This window comes from Xiphophorus couchianus, chromosome 9, assembly GCF_001444195.1.
Source record: "Xiphophorus couchianus chromosome 9, X_couchianus-1.0, whole genome shotgun sequence".
In the NCBI taxonomy this organism is placed as follows: Eukaryota; Metazoa; Chordata; class Actinopteri; order Cyprinodontiformes; family Poeciliidae; genus Xiphophorus; species Xiphophorus couchianus.
Genome location: NC_040236.1, coordinates 16279666 through 16298244, shown reverse-complemented (window position 1 = coordinate 16298244; position 18579 = coordinate 16279666). Strand labels below are relative to the sequence as shown.

Genomic DNA, 18579 nt, shown 5'->3' with positions numbered 1-18579 from the left:
GTCCTTCGACTTCAGACGTCTGTTTCAGCACACCTGGCTCCAATATTAGCTCATTAGCAGAGCTCTGTAGAGCTTCACTGCATGCTGGTGAGGCAGTTGGACCATTTGATTCAAGTGTGTAGGACAAGGGTCACATTTAAATGTTGCAGGACTCCAGCCCTCGAGGACTGCAGCTTGAGAACACTGATTTAAAGGAAGAGGAGTGGTACGCAATAATAAGCCTGCTATGTAACCTTTTCTGTAATCAGCATGAATTGTAATGGCTTTAATACTGCTGCTTCAATCACACTGCACTCACATTTTCTATGTTGACGTTGCAACGTAGAAAAAATGCTTTTATTAAACAAGTGGTAGCAGAAGAGCAGTCTTGATGACTTGCATTGATATATACAACTCCAAACACATTTGACCTTAACCATGTCATTTTCAGGTTCTGAAGAGTTCTGCAACATTTTCCCCTAAATATTCATTCTCTTGTTGCACTCAGCATTTTTTTGTGCTTTTTAGAACAAAGGGGCTGTTGGACTCACTGCTTTTATTCCTGTTTGGCAAGAGCCACTTGCAACATAAACAACAACCTCAGAAAAACGGAGAATGTACCTGTGCAGCTGGGACAAAAGAAAACACCTCTGGCCGGCAAACTCCAAGCTGCTGTTTTTGTCACAAGACAATACAAAAGCAGCAGCACGCATAAATTCAAAATTAATCAATGATTTCTACAAACTCTTCCACATGCAAATATCGTCAGGAGCAAGAAGCGAGTTCCCTAGTCAGAAGTTCCTCTAAAAGCAACACATTATTCCTTTCTATTGTTGCAGAAACAGAGAGGTTTGCTGGAAAAAAAGTAGAATTTAACAATAAATGTGAATTTGCAGAGTGCATTAGTGTTGTGAGTTAAGTGTTATTCAAGAACAAGTGTTAAACACACTAATGTGGACTATTTAATACTTATGACATTCTGTTCACTTCTGTAGGGCCTTTATTTCATATAAACATATTTACCCTCATACGACAGGAAATTCTTTACAACATAGGTATAGCTGAGAATAATGATATAACTCAGGTTAATGGATACTGCAGTGCATCAACCTGCTTTTATATAGTTGTCCACAATCTCAAAAAGCATTTAAATAGATCTAAAAAAAAACAACAAACAAACAAAAAAACTTGAAAATATAAGCGATCCAGTATTGTAAGCATTATTTACACTTACTGAATGTATTTATAAGGATACTGCAAATATCATTGTGATGCATTTGCTGACAAAATGTGAGTTAAAACAGGATGGACCTAAAAAGTATGTCATTAGCTTGAAAACAGTCACAAAAATAACTATGCGTTACATCTGTATTAAAGGTTGTTTTTTTTTTTTTTTACTTAAAGGGACTCTCCTATTTAAAACAAGCAGAGAAAATCCAGCACCATGTTAGAGGGGATTCCATCAAGGTTTTCCAAATTCTGTTTAATTTTATTTTAAGCAATCTCTTAGGGCTAATAAAACATTTTTCAGCTGAAGGTTATAGACATACAAAGCTCCAAATTGCTGCTGGTTCTAAGGCAATACGTGTTTGTGGGAACACGTATTGCCAAACGACACAGCAGGTCAGACAGTCTGCTGTGACACTGCGTTGATATGGTCACTTGTAGTAACGCTGTCACAGGACAGAGGAACATCATGACATTTAGTGAGTCATATTTGGCTTTAGTCATTACAGCCGTCCCTGGCACTGACCCGTGATCTGCTGAGATGGAGGAATAAGCATTCCTTAAATAACCATGGTGCTGGCTGACCAACCAAAGTTGGACAACAAAATCCAGATCCATTACTTCGCTCCGATCTCATGAGGGTTGAGACAGGGCGTAGATGCCCAGGCCCATAGCTTGCCACGAAAATTAGTTTTTTAAATTAGTAATACAATCTGATGATTCAGGTTTCAAGACAAAATATTTACACCAAAAATGTATTCAGGCAGACAGGAAAAGAGGAAATGCAAAAAGATCCCATATGCTAGTTGTGCTAATGTTACAACACTGATGTTAGAGAGCAACTTAAAAAAGGTCAATGACGCTCCTGAAACTGCAACAGTGAAATGGTAAGCCTCCAGGAACACATAAGTTCACACTATCTGTTTAAATATTAGCTTCAAAACACAAACAGCTCACTGACTGTGTTCATAGAGATGAACTTTGTAATGCAAAAAAATGTTTCAGACAACAGCTCAGTTGGCCATTAAACGATGAAGAAATTAAACAATCCAGTGCAACTTTCCCTGCTGCTGTAGTTCATTGCTAAAGAAAATATTCAGCAAAATGATCAAAAGCACAGAAAGTCTACAGAGCTGCTGTCGAACACATCTGAATTAACTATATCCTTGTTTACTCTGTATTTTTTTCTATGCTTAAGAACCATGCTTGTCTTGAAGCAAACTTTATTTTAGCATAGAATTACATTTTACTTCTCACTTTCATGAATCAAAACTTGATTAATCGCACAGTCCAATTTTCATCTCATCTATTTTTAAAGGTTTTATTTTTAAACAGTGCAATACCCTGTCATTAACTATGTTATAGTTACAGCAAACTGCTGAAAACTTCAGTCAAAACATTAATCAAAAGTAGACTCAGGACATCAAATAGCAGTCTAAAATATCAATATTAAGGTCAGGAGTCTGTCACCAATTCACCTTAGGGTCACAAGTTTGGCTTCGTATACGATTGATAGTTTGACAAAATTAATCTAAGCCTTAGTTCACACCGAGTTATTTGTGTTGAATAAACATGTGTATTGCCTAAACATTGGGAGAAGGTTTGCTTGTTCTTGCTTGTGTACACTTCTATAGGGGTCAGTGGTTTTCAGTCTGACATTTTCTACACTCAATTGCTGACACAATTTGGCAGAAATACATTTTGTGCGATCTGTATGAAAGGATGAAGCAACATGTCAACCAGATCACATATTCCAGGCTGCAATACAACAATGCCAGTAATTAGAAAATAATTTAGCTTTGAAAAACTTGCAAATGCCAGTTGATATTTAGCTTCTTTATAGCAAAAAAAAAAAAGTAATCTTGAGCACTGCTGAATCACAGTTTGTTTCTCAATACAATCGACAACAGCTTTCCAAGGCGTTATTAAAAACTCATCCGCTCTCTAGAAACCGTTCTGGATGACGCTGGTAGCAGAATTACTCATTTCCTCACTTGCGTCACACCCGGTTAAAGGAAAAAAAATAATACAAACATGATAAAAAGGAAGAGTGAGTGTTGGGCTCCAAGTCCCACAGCAGGAGCTCTGGTTAACTTTGTCCTCAAATGTGCAGAGAGGAACCCAGCTGATAGTCATGTCTCTTACAGGAAGCACTCATTACACAGACAGCGCCATGGCTGATGGGTGGATGTTGCGCAACGTCCAGAAACAACATGGAAAATACTCTGAAGCCAATAAGCAAACTGCATAAGCTCTGCACCTGAGCCAGCATTTTGCATTTGGCTAGCTTAGATAGGCATAAGCTGAAAATATCTGAAAGGAAAAAAAATGTCTTGCTCCGTCAGTGTCTACACAATATATTTAGTCACAGCACAGTGATGCAATTAAGAGTTTAACTCTTTACCTTATCCAACCCGCTGCTGCAGCTGGGTACCAGCCAGCATTCAGGTTATGACGAAGCTAAAGGCGTGTAAATACTTAAGGAAAAAAATGTCTGAGTCACAATGAAAACAATTGAGGCTGAAGTCTAGGGTGTTGCAAAGAAACATAAGATTAATTTTACTTAGATTGCACATAGCCTCTGTCTACGTTAGGTGATTAAGTTGGTTGTTATTGATGTTCAGCTAAGCATAAAGCCAAATCCTATGATGCTGTTGGTTTGTCATGCAATACTATAAGTTTGTTATTCTTCAAAAGCATTTTAAGCTCTCCTTTATAACTTTTAATTATGCAGATTTGTTATAAATGACATACTCAAATTGTAGTGCATCTATGTATACCCATATGAAACTTGCATATTTTAAAACAATAACTTATTTGCATTAATTTTCCCATCATCTATAATTGTCATTTACATTCATCTGGAATGCAAACTGAGATCTCATATACCTTTACCAAAGACACTCCTTATACCCAAAAGAAAAGAGTGACTCAAACATAATCCTCCGTTCTCCAGGTGATCTTGCATGTGCTTATTTCCATGCCAATGCTTAAAGCACTCCTTACAAAATAAGCCCTTCATGAACCCATTTGGTTATGCAGCAGACTCTATCCAATAAATCCGAGTAAGCGTTTTAAGTGTAATAAGTGGGAAAAGCATAAAGACACGGTTAACCTATAATGAACTTGGCCACGGTGGCTGCAAGACTGCTTATCTGCTTAGGATGAAAATTGCAAACAGGTTCGTCACTTCCTGGTCCGTCTCTCCAGTTTATCAGTCCCTTTCATCTATGGTGTAATATTCTCCTGACAGCTGCACAAAGTTAAACGGCTGACAAACTTGTGAGTCTGCACTGATGAACGCCATCTTCAACAGTCATGCCAGATGATAACAAACCGAAGTGTAGCCGCTTAAACTGACACACAAGCCCCGCAAAGGTTACCGTCAAACCAATACCTGTGATTACATCAGCAATAACAACATCCAGTCAAGTTTGCACCTAACGTACGAGTGACGTAGGACTTAAAGACAGTTTTCCTTAGTAGTGTGTGCTTAAATGTAATCTGAGTTACTTGCACAACATTTCCACCAACTGACTATTCAACTGTGAATTTCCCTCCAATAAACTCCTCTTAATTCTCTTCTGCACCACAGAAGTGGTGCCTGGTAAAGTCCTTCTGATTTCTCGGTTAATTTTATGTTTGCAGCCATGATTATTTCATCCATTAATTGATACTCAAAAGTTCAATTTCAACAGAAATTAGCCTGTTTGTTCAGAGTTAAACTTCTAGGCAGTCATACAGTGGTTTGGTATTTTTCACAGTTTTGAGTTGGATTCAGCGTCGGCCGTTTAATACTTAAATACTGTATATTTTGTAAGATACCCAACAGACCTTTTTCTTTTAGTTCAAATGACCCTTCACGTTATTTTGAATTATGAAGAATGGTATATTGTTGAGGAGATATAGTTATTTTCCTACCAGTAGTTTGAATCATTATGTACTATGAAGGAAAACTGTACCGGCACAGCAAGATTTTTTTTCACTGGCCGCCAATGTTGACTAGAATGATGATTGCTGGGGTCTGAAACCTGCAGCTCTTAAGTTCCTCCACAGTAGCTTTTTGTAACTTTTCACCCAGAGTATATAGAACTGAACCGCGTTCCTAAATGTACAAGGTTTGTCTTTTGTCGCCATGTTTAAATATGTTTTGCTGTTAGAATGTATTCATTCTCTTGCTATAATGGTTTAATGGATTTTCTCTGCTCTAAAACCTAAAAATGGACATACAATGTTGAAACCTTAACCATAAAAAGCAAAACGAATAAATAAACAGTAGGCTTGTTTGAAGGATTATGTGTAATTTAGCTTGAGAAGGGGAAAAAATGGCTCTTTGAATTGTGGATGTTGCCACCCTCTGGTACAGGCTGTTCTACAAACGAAATCTGACTTTTAGATTTCCCTTATCCTTTCCACAAACTGCTTCCATGTGCGCTAATAAAGCCAAATTTTCCTGAAACCCTACGGTCTGTTTTTACATGACTTGAATGTTTTGCTGCTGCCTTACAAAGTTCAGATCATTTGGATGAGTAACATTATTCAAAACATCCAAATAAATATAAATAAGAACTCTGCCCTCCTAGTTGCCAAATGTGATATCACAACAGGCATGTGTGTGGAAGCTTGTTTCTGGGTAGAGTAGATTTTAACTTGATTGAAATACAATTGATTAAAAAAAATAAACTAACAATTACATTGTGTTCTATAGGCAACAAACCAGAGCTAAAGAGAAATTCGCTGATTTTACATAAAAAGTGTGGCAAGTAGTTTTAAAAGCATAAAACTGAAACAGAAGTTTGTGTTTCAGGCGTGAAATGGTTCTCTGCACCTCCAAAGAAAAATAAAGTTTCACATTCTTAGCGAGCACAAACACTTGTGTAATGCAATTGAGAGAAAATCCCTCTTACTAAAACCCAGTTTACCTGTTCCAGTTTACCTGTTCCAGTTTACCTGTTCCAGGTCTGTTTTGGTTTATCAGCTGCAGTCTTGCTGTAGACAGCCACTGAAGCTGGAGATAAGGCCCTTTCCTCCTGCCCTGTCAGGTTTTCCCTGTCAAATATTTATAGAAGCTGAAACATTAGATGGGCACAAACAGACTTAAAGCTCTGGGCACAGAAAGTCCAGCGAGCAAGAAGAAGCTATAAGCGCAATGGCTGTAGATTATTTGAAAGCCAATGTTGTTATGTATAAAACAAAATAAAACCAGAAATTTTAAGTTTGACGCAATTTTTAGGCTGTGATGAGTACGTGAGCATTTACTGGAACTGAGGGGGTTGGGAAATGAAATAGACACTACTCGCATGAATGTTGGCTGCTCTCTCATAATTATTCACGGCGTCGTCATTTGCCTGTCAACCCAATTCACACTTTCCCCTGACATTACTTTATAAGAAGGCGTTAGTTCAGAACAGGCGATTTAAAGCCTCGCTGCTTCCAGGCAGTCGCAGGCTAGTTCTGCTAGCAAAGGTCTGCCAAAACATTTCTTTGCAGCTCAACAAAGTTTCTGGAAGCATCGACACATGACAGCCCAGATTCTCCCCTGGTTGTCAGATTAATTCCCAACTCATGTTGGGGCGAATTAAGTAAAAAAAACTGTTGCGCAAACCAATGAAATAACCATTGAGGCTCTTGTGTTGAAAAGCAGCGAGCTTGATAAATGCAAGACTACAGTCAGTGTGAAGTAAAAAAAAAAAAAAAAAAAGCCTGGCTACAACATTTCCAACTCAAAAGAAGACAGACTTTATAAACCAGGCTGCAGCGTTTCAGCTTTGAAGGCAGCAGCAGACAGAGCGGTGACTGACCTCCCTCTGCCTGCCTGCCTGCCTGCCTGCTTCTCTCACTGCCGACAGGAAAAGAGTTCAGACCCGAACCAGAATGGCGCGCCGCTACGAACAACAAAATTACCTTGCTGCTCCGAAAGCCTTCAAGCGCCCTCAGCGCGCTGTCAGTGAGTTTAACGTGAAAGACGGTGACATTGCTGCCGTTGCTCACTCTTCCACAGGACAGTCCGTAGCACTGCTCCTCCTTCAGCGCCGCCATCTTACCCACACTCTGTCGTAAACCGAGAAGTCCCATTGCTTTTCATTGAATATTCAGTGGCTGGTCACTGATGAAGTCACTGCTCTGCGAGGAAGCCAGTGCTGTTACATTTACTATAACCGTATGCTTTCGTGTAACAAAGTGTCTGTTATTAAGTTAAATTAAAGAAATGTTATGTAGAATATATATCTTTCTGATAACTGTCGAAATAAATACTTTTTTCCTCATTGTTGCGACATGAGAACTTAAAAAAGTTTGGTGATCTCAAGTAAAATGGGTTATATGGGTAAGATTTAGTTGGAGGCGTAACTTTAAAATCTTGCTGATATTTTCTTACTTATCTGCACACTAGTCACACAACCGAATGCCTTTTAAAAATAGAAGTGGTGTAAGGTCCCTTACATGGGAAGGACAGAGAGAATTTTATTATGTAGTATGAAGCAAAACACTTTGTCAACCTATGGCATCATACGTTTAGATTATAAGTAACAACGGGGACACAATAAATAATGTATGCTTCCAAAGAAACAAAATTAATTGAAATACATTTTTGGATGTATTCTGTCCCAATTTACCTACAACTGATAGATTAATTTATCATCCAAAATGCACAACTCTACATTTTTTTCCAACTAAGAAAACTTTTGTATTATTTACAGCCTTTAACAAAACCAGAATTTGACATTAATTTATCTGAAATTGCTGAAGTACTTATGTTCATCAATTTTACCTCAGTATGTTCAGTACAATCATCTAACTGTGGTCCCTGAAGTTGGGGGTTGCAAACTCAACTTAGATACTCTTAAGAAAAACATAAAGAAGTGAACTAGTCTCAAATAGTAATACAATTACGTTGTCGGCTCTTAGTATTGCCATCTGGATTTAAATTGACTGACTAGTAATGCTTGTATGTCCAACAAATAGATTGGGTTTACTTTGTGGATCTCAATCTGAAAAATTTGGGAACCACTCATCTAACTTCAATAATTTTGTTTTACCAAACATTTCTCATACAAATAAAAACCTGCAAAAGCATGTTTGAAGGATTTCAACTATTATGCTACAGTCTTTTCAAAATCCTTTATCAAAATGTGATACATCTTAGCCGACTTTATAATTTATACGATGTGAACAAATATCCAGAAGCCATTGGAAAGTCAAACTTATCAGTTCAGGGAAATGTTCAGCCAGTGACTTCGGCTTCTTTTCTGTGTAAGAGAAAAACAAGACTCAAATGTATCTGAATGGGAAAAGTCCCAGTGAAGCGTCCATGTAATTAAAAGTAGCACTTTTAGTTCCTCTGATATTACAAATTTAACCAATTTAACCACAGCTGGACATAATGCAACATCCATCAGTCAAGCCATAGCTAATAATCAAAAATTAAACAAAACAAACAATACTTTTATAAGATATTTATTTGTAATCAATACAAAAATTAAGAAAAGCAAAGAATGCCAGGAACTGATCTAAACAGTTATTTTGTTGGCATGGTGCAGCTTTTGGCTCTGTTGTTCTGACATCTACCGTACTCTGAGGATACCACACATTTAGCGGTCACGTTTCCGTTTTGGAATGAACAACATCAGTAAATAACTTACAAAAAAAACAAAAGCAAACTAATGGTCAGAGTCAGGAACATTTGGTCATAATAATTGAAAAGTAGAATATTAAATTGAAATTAAATACATCTTCCTTCAGTTACAATCCTAGCAATATATGCCTTCAATAAGCTAGCTAGGATGAAAATAATTTTTTTTGTTCCAACTTTGATGCCACTGTCAGTGTTACTTCAATAAGACTGAAGATTGTTATGTCTTATTTAACTGAAGTATGTTGCTTGGTGGTTATTTTTACTTTATAGTGTCAGTGAACAGTGAAACAGAAAACTACCTCATCAAAAATCAACTGCATAAAAGCTGATCTACATAAGGTAGTCAGTTTTGGACTGCTTTGAAAGTGTGTCTGGATTACTTTGGTCAGCTAATGTATTTATATATAGAATCTGTATAAAGTGTAAACAGGCCAGCACACAACCAACTATCTTGCTATCTTATGGACCTCAGATAATAGGGAGCAGTTTGAGAGGAAACACTGTACCATAAACTGAAATCACATCACTTGGGTAATAAATATTTTACAAGAGCAATCTACTGCTGTTAAACTATATCTCAGCATAACTGCCATTTTATTTTCTATGTGGTAAAAATATCTTCCATCTTGATATGTTCTCATTTTTCTTTTATTATTTCAAAACAAGCAGTTCCTCACACCAACTACCAAGAACAAGAAACAGCTGGAACAAAGGTTAGATGCACAAACCTATCCATCTACAAGGCTTGAAACACATTTCCCCATATGTAATTATTATTATTAATTGTCACATACAGTTCTCAAACATAGTAGAGAAAAGAGTGCGACAGTGAAGAGGTGATTCACCACCTGACATTTCCACCTCCTTTCACCGAGAGTGAAGGTGTCGCCAGATGTGCTTCAGTGTTTAGGCTCTCCCCACTGCGTCTGACTCTTCTGGTTCACTTCAGTTTCTGGCCGCTATGACAACAGACAGAGCTACTCCACCAATGGCCACAGCAGTCGCACCAAAAAGCCACTTCCAGCTGAGACCCTGTAGATAGACAAACACGGAGTGACTCATGAGAAGGTTGAAGTCTTGAGGCAACAAAAATGGTCCAACATACACATGCTACAGCTTAGCACAAAAGGTCAACATAAATTAGCATCCCTTTATTAATGATTGACTATGTCTACAGATGCCAATATTTGCTTGAGTAGATGTTTTAGAATTAAATAATAATAATAATAATTATTATTAATAATACAAAAATCTAAATCCAAATAAATTTTTTATATTTGATCAATTAAGAGTTTATACAGAGAAAAGTATACAATTGTTTAGTGCAAAAAACTGGTTTATAATGCAGCTTTATTTTAAGGACTTTCTTACCCATGAAGACTTGGCTCTGGATTTTGTCGTGCCACTTTTGGAAGGATTTCCTAACATCTTCTTGTACATGGCCTGTTCTGCTCCCCTCTGCTCCGAGTGCTTCTTCACCAGCTTGGAGAGCTCTGCATGAATTGTCTGCACACAGAGAGAGAAAAAAAGCCCCAAGAAACAAAATGATGACACTGGACCCAGTTCAGACTATGCAGATGATAACTAGATATTTAACAAGTCATAATGTTATACAATTACACAGTTAGATTCCCAAAGATCTCAGTCAGTAAAGTTCTACTTTACTTTAACATGTAAAGTAGAACTTTTAGATATTTCTACAGTGGGCAGAAATATCCACTGCCCACTGTATAAATATAAAACCTGAAAAATATCATGAGGGAAAAAAAGGGATGGCAGGTGTTGTAGTTTATTTTCTAGAATAAAAACACACCAGATCGAGTAGCATCTCTATAAATGCAAATATATATCAGGTAGATATAAAACATTGAACATTTTTTCCATTATTAAATCAACTTCCATACTGTTCTGAATTTTAAGACTGTGGGAACCCTACAGAGTCCATCAAAACAAAACTACAACCTGTTAATGTCATGACAAAGCCCTTACTTTACCAGACAACTGGTTTGGACCATACAAAAATGTTGCATTTACAACATCAATTGGTCATGCATGTTTGAAATTACTGATAAAAGAAATAATAAATACACCAATTTAATATGACTTAGCTCTACTCTGCTGGGATTCAAGAAATAACAGGCTTCCATTACAATGACCAAGCTGCAGTTTAGCCCACATGTCCTCAAATATTCCAGGATCTGACTTCAATTATTGTTCCAGCAAAAGCTCTGGTGTGAGTCATTTCTTTGCTCTTAAAGCTCTTGAGTGACTAAGCAGATCTGTCTTATCAGACAGAAAATGTTTATGCTCAGTAATTGCACTTCATCACAAAGACTGAAGTAACACTGCTCAGAGTTTACAGAAATATTTACCCATTACCAAATTAATATTATGAATTAAGTGTTCCAGTACAGACCTGTGGGAGAAAGGCATTGCTCTATCTGTACAGACTTAGCTTTTGTTTAGTCATTTTTGCTCCCAGTTATACATTGAAGGGACAGCGTTTAGTTATAAATCTAGTGAAAGTTGTCGATGTGATTGTAGGATTACAAAACTGACAGAACAGTGGCCAGTTCCCAAAGGAAAGGACAAAGTGGGATAAATAAACATGCAGTGTCCTGTTTGTCCAAACACTGTGCCGAGACAGCCAGAGGCAGTCTAAACTGGAAATGTCAAGTCTGCGTGTCATTTTAGGACATTAAACAAACCAGACAAATAAATCTTCTCTAGTCAAACTTGAAGACGAGGGGTGTGGCAAGCTGACAGAGCGACAAATGTAAACAGTGATGTATGAGGAGCACTAGCAATGTCTTTCACTTCGTCCACCAGTTAAAAAGCACCTTATTGATTTGAACGACTGTCATTAAAAGGGAAAAGAGTAGAGATGTTTGCGTTGTGGTATTACAAATGAATCAGACCAGCATCTGACTAATGTGTTAAATCTTACTGTTACAAAGCGTGCGTGCACAAAGATATTTATTAAGGATTCTCTTGCGGTCAGAGACTTTCTTTGATGACACAAAGACATAAAGTCCTATCAGCTTAGATTTATGGGTTGCCACCCTTAACCAGTTGTGTAGACCCAAATATTTTGACAGCCTTGTTAAAACAAGACTAGACTTCCTTTCAGTTCCCAATTTTTCATCATTGAAACTCTGCAAAGCTAAGGCTTTTTAAGTGTAAACTTTCTCAACATCTTCAGATTGAATTTCCCCAAATTACATGATTCAACTTCCAAAATGTGCACTCGCCTGTAAACGAGGGAATTTAGCCAACATGCTTCTGTCCAAAATGAAATGGTACCTTTCATTACACAGCATGTGCAAGCAGGAAACTGGTGCACAGACCATGTGCTGTACAACAGATTGGTGTAGGACTAACGTGGGGAGTTCTGGGCATCAGCTACTATGGTGCTGCATCTGATCCAAGAAGCCCACACACTTGAAAATACTCCGTTAAGTGGCCTTATATAGCCAAAGAACCTTATATAGTCGGCTGTATGAGCAGAAGAGAACCCATGGATAGGCTTTAGATACGGCCAGGGTGCAGGGTGAACCTATTTACAGCAGCAACATGAAAACAGATCCTTTGAAATGATGAATCAGCGGTTCACCTCACCTTGCACAGCAAATTGATTCATGTCTTACCCAATGGCACCATCTAGTGGTCAAAAGGGAGGACTTTTATTTCTTTACCTTGTTGCTTGGTTCCAGCTTCAGTGCTTTCCGTAAGGTTTGAATGGCCTCAGTGTATTCCCCTTGCAAAGCCAGAACCTTAATCGAAAACACACACCAAATAATGCATGACTGCGGCAGAGTTCAGCAGAGCTTGGAAGGTAAAAGAAGAAGAGCGATACCTTGCCCATGCGGAAAAGGGCTTTTATGTTGTCTGGCTGGTGCGCAAGAGCGGAAACGCAAGATTTAAGGGCTGCATCATAGTGGTCCAACTTCAACTGAGAGGCAGCCATGTTATTCAGACACTTGACTTTGACATCCAGCAATTCCTCCTCCTCCTCAGGACTAATGTCAACTGGAGCAGAACAACAAAAGAATTACTAAAACCTAACATATGTAGACAAAAATAAATCCCTATCGAACTCAAAAACATGACAAGGTTTTACATTTTTTAACCTCCATTCTGATAAAAAAAGGTCTAAATTTGTTACTCTTTCATGCCTAAACCTAACATGTACATAAATTAATCCGGACACTAAACAAGACAAAATAAACAAAATTTGCTGTTCTATCAATCAATTTCAAAATGCATTTTCAACTTCAAAGAAGTCAAAGGCATAAAATATGCAGTCAGGATTCAGATTGTTGCATTTGATTGAACAATATCAAATTTTAAAGATCAAATGTAATAAAAACAAATTTAAAGAATTTCAAGCTGAATTCAAAACATATAACATCGCCAAAAGATTTTTCAGGTGGCTTTTGTGTGTGAAATAACCCACACAGACAAAAACATGTCCTAAGGACAAAGGTGGCTAAACAATGTAATTTCAACATTAAGCTAAATAATTACAACTATGATTTTCTTTGTATTACCAAGCAGCATTGTAACATATTTTACATAACATAAAAAAATAGAGAATGTTTCTCTGACCCTTGACTCCTCGCTGTTTAACTCACCTTTGGAGTTTGACTCTGTAATCTGCAGGGCAATGCTGTATGAGTTGACAGCAAAAACATAGTCTGTGCGCTGATAGTGAACATTGCCCCTCTCTCTCTTGCGGATGGCCAGTGCAATTCTGTCTGAAGGCGGCATCAGCTCCACGTCTGGCGCGTCAGTAGCTTTCACAAGTTCCACTTCTAAGGATAGCTGTGCGTTAGGGGGTACCTCAGGTTCAAGGCTGGCAAGAAAATGAGACACCGGTCCAATGAAGGGAAGCAAATAAAAATACCTGGATAACTTGGACAATTTCATCAAATAAGAGGAAATATTCTCAGAGGCTTGTGTTCATGTCAAAAAGTTGGAATTTCTGGCAGGATGATTAACTTCAAGCTGAATATTATTGTAAAAGTCCACTATTAGCTTGATTTAAATGCATGTGTAAAGGCTCTCTATAAATTTCTATCATATTCTAAGTTACAAGTGTTAAATTAGCAAATGTGTAGTATTCTTGTCACATTACGGCTTCAAGAAGATGCTGTCTTTACGCTGCCCATTTCAGGTAACACTTTAATGCCAATTTCATTGTGTGCCTTTGTCTTACTATTGTTTTATGTGTTTTATGACCTCAACAGTGTTGTTAATGTTGGTGGGTTACAGTAAAATGTGCTGCTGAATATTCCTGGGCCTCCTTTCCTCCCTGCCACATCACTATTTGTAAATGTATTCTTAGTGTAGTAACTCACCTGCTTAAATAAATAAAATAAATAGGACATTTTCATAAACAACAGAGCTTTTTCTGGGACTAAAACATTTGAAGAAAAACTGAACTCATGCAAGCAAAATAAAAAATAAAATTACAGACCCAAATCAACTGTCAAACAACAACTTTAACAGAGTGATTTAATCAGTGAAATGGACTGGCTGACATCATGTAATAAGACTGGTCAACAGGCACTTATGCATTCCTCAAGCATGCTCTACATTTCTTTTGCAACACACCACATTTACAGAAAGTAATTTACCATTTTCGAAAATAGAAAAGTGCATCTCATTTTGGCTTTGTCAACTGGCCTGAAACTGCAACTCTATTTGTAAATATTAGCAGATTCCTCTTTTAAGATACCAGAGCAACGAAGCTAAATGACAAGCATCAGCTGTTTACAGCAAAGTAATGTCATTTACAGCAAGGCAGAGTGGACACTAAATATTCCGGTTAAAAGCTTTCAGTCAGTAGACAGATATGCAGATACATTTGGATCAACAACAAATTTTCCTGCTCTGGAGCCAGCTTTTCTGTCTGAATTGTTTTCAAAACTGCTGAAATACACAGGACTTGCTCAAGATTTAACACAGGTTCACAGCTATATTTTCCTACCTTCCCCAGGCACCATATGCATATTTTGCATCAGTGTGAATGAGCGCCTTCTCTCCCATTTCCATGAGCTGCACAGTCAGATCCAGTGCCTAAATGTAAGGAGAAATTACCATGAAATAAACTTTTATCACAACTACTTTGATAAATGTCAGACATGCAATAGCCTGGCCATTGCCGTCCTGTGCAATCAGCTCGCAGAAAGTTCTCGCTCCAGCAAAGTCTGGGCTTTCTCTCCTTGACTCGGCTGTCGCCGGTCAATATTTGTTCAGACCAATCAGCAAACAGAAGGAGAAGTGGCAAACGATGACGTCAATTTTCTGGACTGTTTTAGAATTGTAGTCTGCTTGTAGTTTCATTAATGGCAGAGGAGGAAGTGAACAAGCAGTTCAGTCCGTGTTGGTCACGTTTCCAAATATTGAATTAACATTAACAGCTGCCTCACAGGCAAACATTGGTGACTGGGTAAAATTTAAAACTTCAACACAGTCCAAGCCTCCAGGAAGCCATTGTTTTTCAATAGCTGAGGGCCCAGTCCCTCAGTACGAAGCAAAGTGTAGTACAAGCGGCTAGTAAGGCAAGCCATAAAACAGACTCACTCATACCCAAGGACAATTCATGTTTTTGGGCGGTGAAAGGAAGCCAGTCAGAGAGAACTCAGGCATTTACAGGGAGAACATGCAAACTCAATGTAGAAAGATCTCAGGCCAGGATTGAAACCCAGGACCTTCTTGCTGCAAAGCAACAGTGCTACCGACTCTAGCATGATGCAGGCCTTATTAAAAAAATAATTAACAGAACCAAAAAATGTTGTGTACTTGAATGACATCGCCGTCCCCCAGAGTGAACGACAGATTATTTTGCTCCTCAACAAGGGTTCCATCCATCAAAAGTGTTTTCAGATTAATTTCCACATCTTGTCCTTTTTGAGGTCGGCTAGCTCGCCCCTTCCCTGGCTCCAAGACTTTCTTCTTAAGCTGGTCATTTCCTGCAAACAACGTAAGTGACATTGTGTCATAACAAAATGGGTCGCTTTCTGGTGATTATGGAGCAACAAAAGGCTAAAAATTGTTTAACACTGTGCAGATTAGAACTCATTCATAAAAAATAAAAAACAGCACAAAAAAGCCAAACATTTGAGTTTATCTTTGAAGTTTCAGTACAAGTAGCTGTGAAATCTCCAATTAGCTTTAACCAAATGATATCTCATTATTATGTGGGCTATAAAGCATTTCCACATGCTGATGGTGCGACTAGCTTTAAAGACTTAGTAAAACTTTCCACAGGAATGTAACTAATGAGTCCTGTCATCCTACAGTTCTCACATACCCAACACATCCAGCCATTCATCCATTTGTGCTGAAGCCTCAGATTCTTCCTCTGCAGTTTTCTTTCCTGTATTATCTGCTACATTCTCATCCCCTCCCCCTGCATCTTCCAAAGGAGGAAGGTCATCATCGATGTCTTCTTCATCTAAAACCTCAAAGTCCTCCCCGCTGTCCAGCAATGAGGTTTTTCCACTCTTCTTGGCAGATAGAGCATTTTCATGGCCATCTGATGCGTCCATAGTCTCCACTTTTCCAATCAACAGCGCATCACTCTGTCAGGCAGAACAAAAAACAATGCAATTATGTGCATTTGAGGTACATATTTAGCTTTGGGTTGCGATCTTAAGAGATGACATTTCAAATCACTGCTTGATACAATCAACCATAAGTTGTTTACCTAAATAGCTACATAACTATTTTCCAAAACATTCTACAGTCATTGTAAATTGTAAACAAATAAGTACGGAAAAGCTCAGAAGAACATACCACACCTATCCGGTTAACTGACAAACATAAACAAGCTTTCTAGAAGTTTCTAACAAGTTACCTTGCAGCCAAACCCTCAAGCTGCTAGCAGGCTAACAGATTAGCAAAATACAGTAGCGTTAGCTGTTAGTCTCGATATATGCTAGCAAACTGTCAGTGAACATCAGAAGACCTTTTTCACCCTATTTAGCGACCTACTGCTGTTTTAATAATTTCAGAACGTAAGGACTCGTATAAGCGTCATTAATTACATAAAAAAAATCTACCATTTACCTCCAAATAACCTTGTTTTGGTCCCGAGTCGTGTTCCCCTTACTTCAGTTCAAGGCAGAGAAGTTAGCTTGCGCTTTGTCAACAGGACAACCATTAGATGGGTTGGTGTTGGTGTGTGCTCAACATCATACTGACTTCAACCAAGCAGCAACCTTCTTCCGGTTGACCCGAAACTCCTCCTTCGTGAGTGTTAAAGTTGACTGCACACACACGCACACACACTTAGGACAGTGGTTTAAATGTTTTATTATTTTTGCTGATTTAAAAGCAATCAAGTGCAGAATGCTGAATAATTAAAGACTGTCGAAAAGAAGATGTCTATTTTAAAGCATGTAAGAAAGCAGCAATAAAGACCATATCTTGAAAATTTTGTAAATACCATCTCCAGAATAGTAGACAAGATGTGTATTTCTATAGTACCATTCATACATTATAGTTCTAAGAAAAAGTGGAAATGATTCAGAAAAATAAAGGTACACTGTAAATAAAAGGACATTTAGCCAAAATACGCATTTAGGGACTGGAAGTATTTAGTCATCACATAAGATGAAAATAATAAACTTAAAAACAAATAGGTAACACCTGGTAAAAATGAACTGATAAAATAATGCTTGTCCTTAAAGGAAATGTCTCTGATGACCTAATGGTCATGGTTAATACCTGACCAGTAAGTAATATATTTAACAATCAAGTCCTAGACCAATGTTTCCCAACCCTGGTCCTCAAGGCAAACTGCCTTGCATGTTTTAGGTGTTTTTTTTGCTTTTGTTGATTTCAATTGATGGCTGATTAACAAGGTTTGCTGAACTGCAATCAGCTGAATCAGGTGTATAAAAGCAGGGAAACATCTAAAACATGCATGTATGTCTTGAGGACCAGGTTTGGGAAATGCTGCACTACATTATTCAGACCACTCAGTGCTTTGCAGACCAGTGATATTTAAACATGATGTTTTTTGTACACTTTGTCAAATACAATTATTATTTTTTTGATTAAGTTGGCCCATTGATTGTGTTACTACATAAAAATGCAGAAGTTGGATTTGGTGTGGGGGTTTTATTGGTCTAAAAAAAATCTCAGTCTGGGCTTTCTCCCCCTGACTTGCATTGTCTCTGGTTAAAGTTTGACTGGACCAATTAGTAAACAGAGGGAGAATTTGTGAACAATGATGTTGTTTACCCTTTATGACCACAGTGTACCCATCTTTTCATGGCGGTTTCTGAATGGATAGCACACAATTAAGTTCAAATCATCTCTAGTTGATTTCTTGAACATGACAAATTCACTGTGCTCCAGTGTTTCCACAATTAACAGATCTCAATCTTTCAGAGCATCTTTAGCATGTGGTAGAGGAGGAGACTCACATCATGGATGTGTGGCAACTCCTTGATGCTGTCCAGTAGAAATGGACCAAAATCTCTGATGAATGGCTCAGCCACATTTTTGAATTTGCAAAGGCAGTTTTAAAAACAAGAGGGACCAAACAGCCATGATAAAGATATTATGACACAACTTAAAACGTTTTTCAAGTAATATGATGAAGGAATGAGAACTAGATCTTACCGTAGACATGAACTTTGTTCATAACTTAATCGGAGAACTGTGAACATGAATTAATTAATTTTAACATGGGTGTGCTAAATTTAGAACTAGTTTTTGTGAAG

General features: G+C 37.8%; 2 protein-coding genes across 3 annotated transcripts in view; both read right to left on the bottom strand.

Annotated features, from left to right (window-relative positions):
• Positions 1 to 7296, bottom strand: part of ell (elongation factor RNA polymerase II) — a 37592-nt gene extending 30296 nt beyond the window's left edge. The window contains exon 1 of one of the 2 annotated variants that reach the window (XM_028028221.1): positions 7111 to 7296. In XM_028028221.1, coding sequence (XP_027884022.1) covers positions 7111 to 7281 — 171 coding nt within the window. In that variant the 5' untranslated portion in view covers positions 7282 to 7296. The remainder of the gene's footprint in view (positions 1 to 7110) is intronic. The other variant, XM_028028222.1, reaches the window with a different exon arrangement.
• Positions 7297 to 8764: 1468 nt separating this feature from the next.
• On the bottom strand, positions 8765 to 17061 carry fkbp8 (FKBP prolyl isomerase 8). Its single transcript, XM_028028360.1, has 9 exons — positions 16916 to 17061; positions 16158 to 16428; positions 15647 to 15816; positions 14832 to 14920; positions 13474 to 13694; positions 12696 to 12868; positions 12535 to 12612; positions 10211 to 10345; positions 8765 to 9871 (listed from the first exon to the last, which is right to left on the bottom strand). The coding sequence occupies exons 2-9, from the start codon at positions 16393 to 16395 to the stop codon at positions 9785 to 9787; spliced, it is 1191 nt and encodes a 396-aa protein (XP_027884161.1). The 5' UTR covers positions 16396 to 16428; positions 16916 to 17061; the 3' UTR covers positions 8765 to 9784.
• Between the last annotated feature and the right edge of the window lie 1518 nt (positions 17062 to 18579).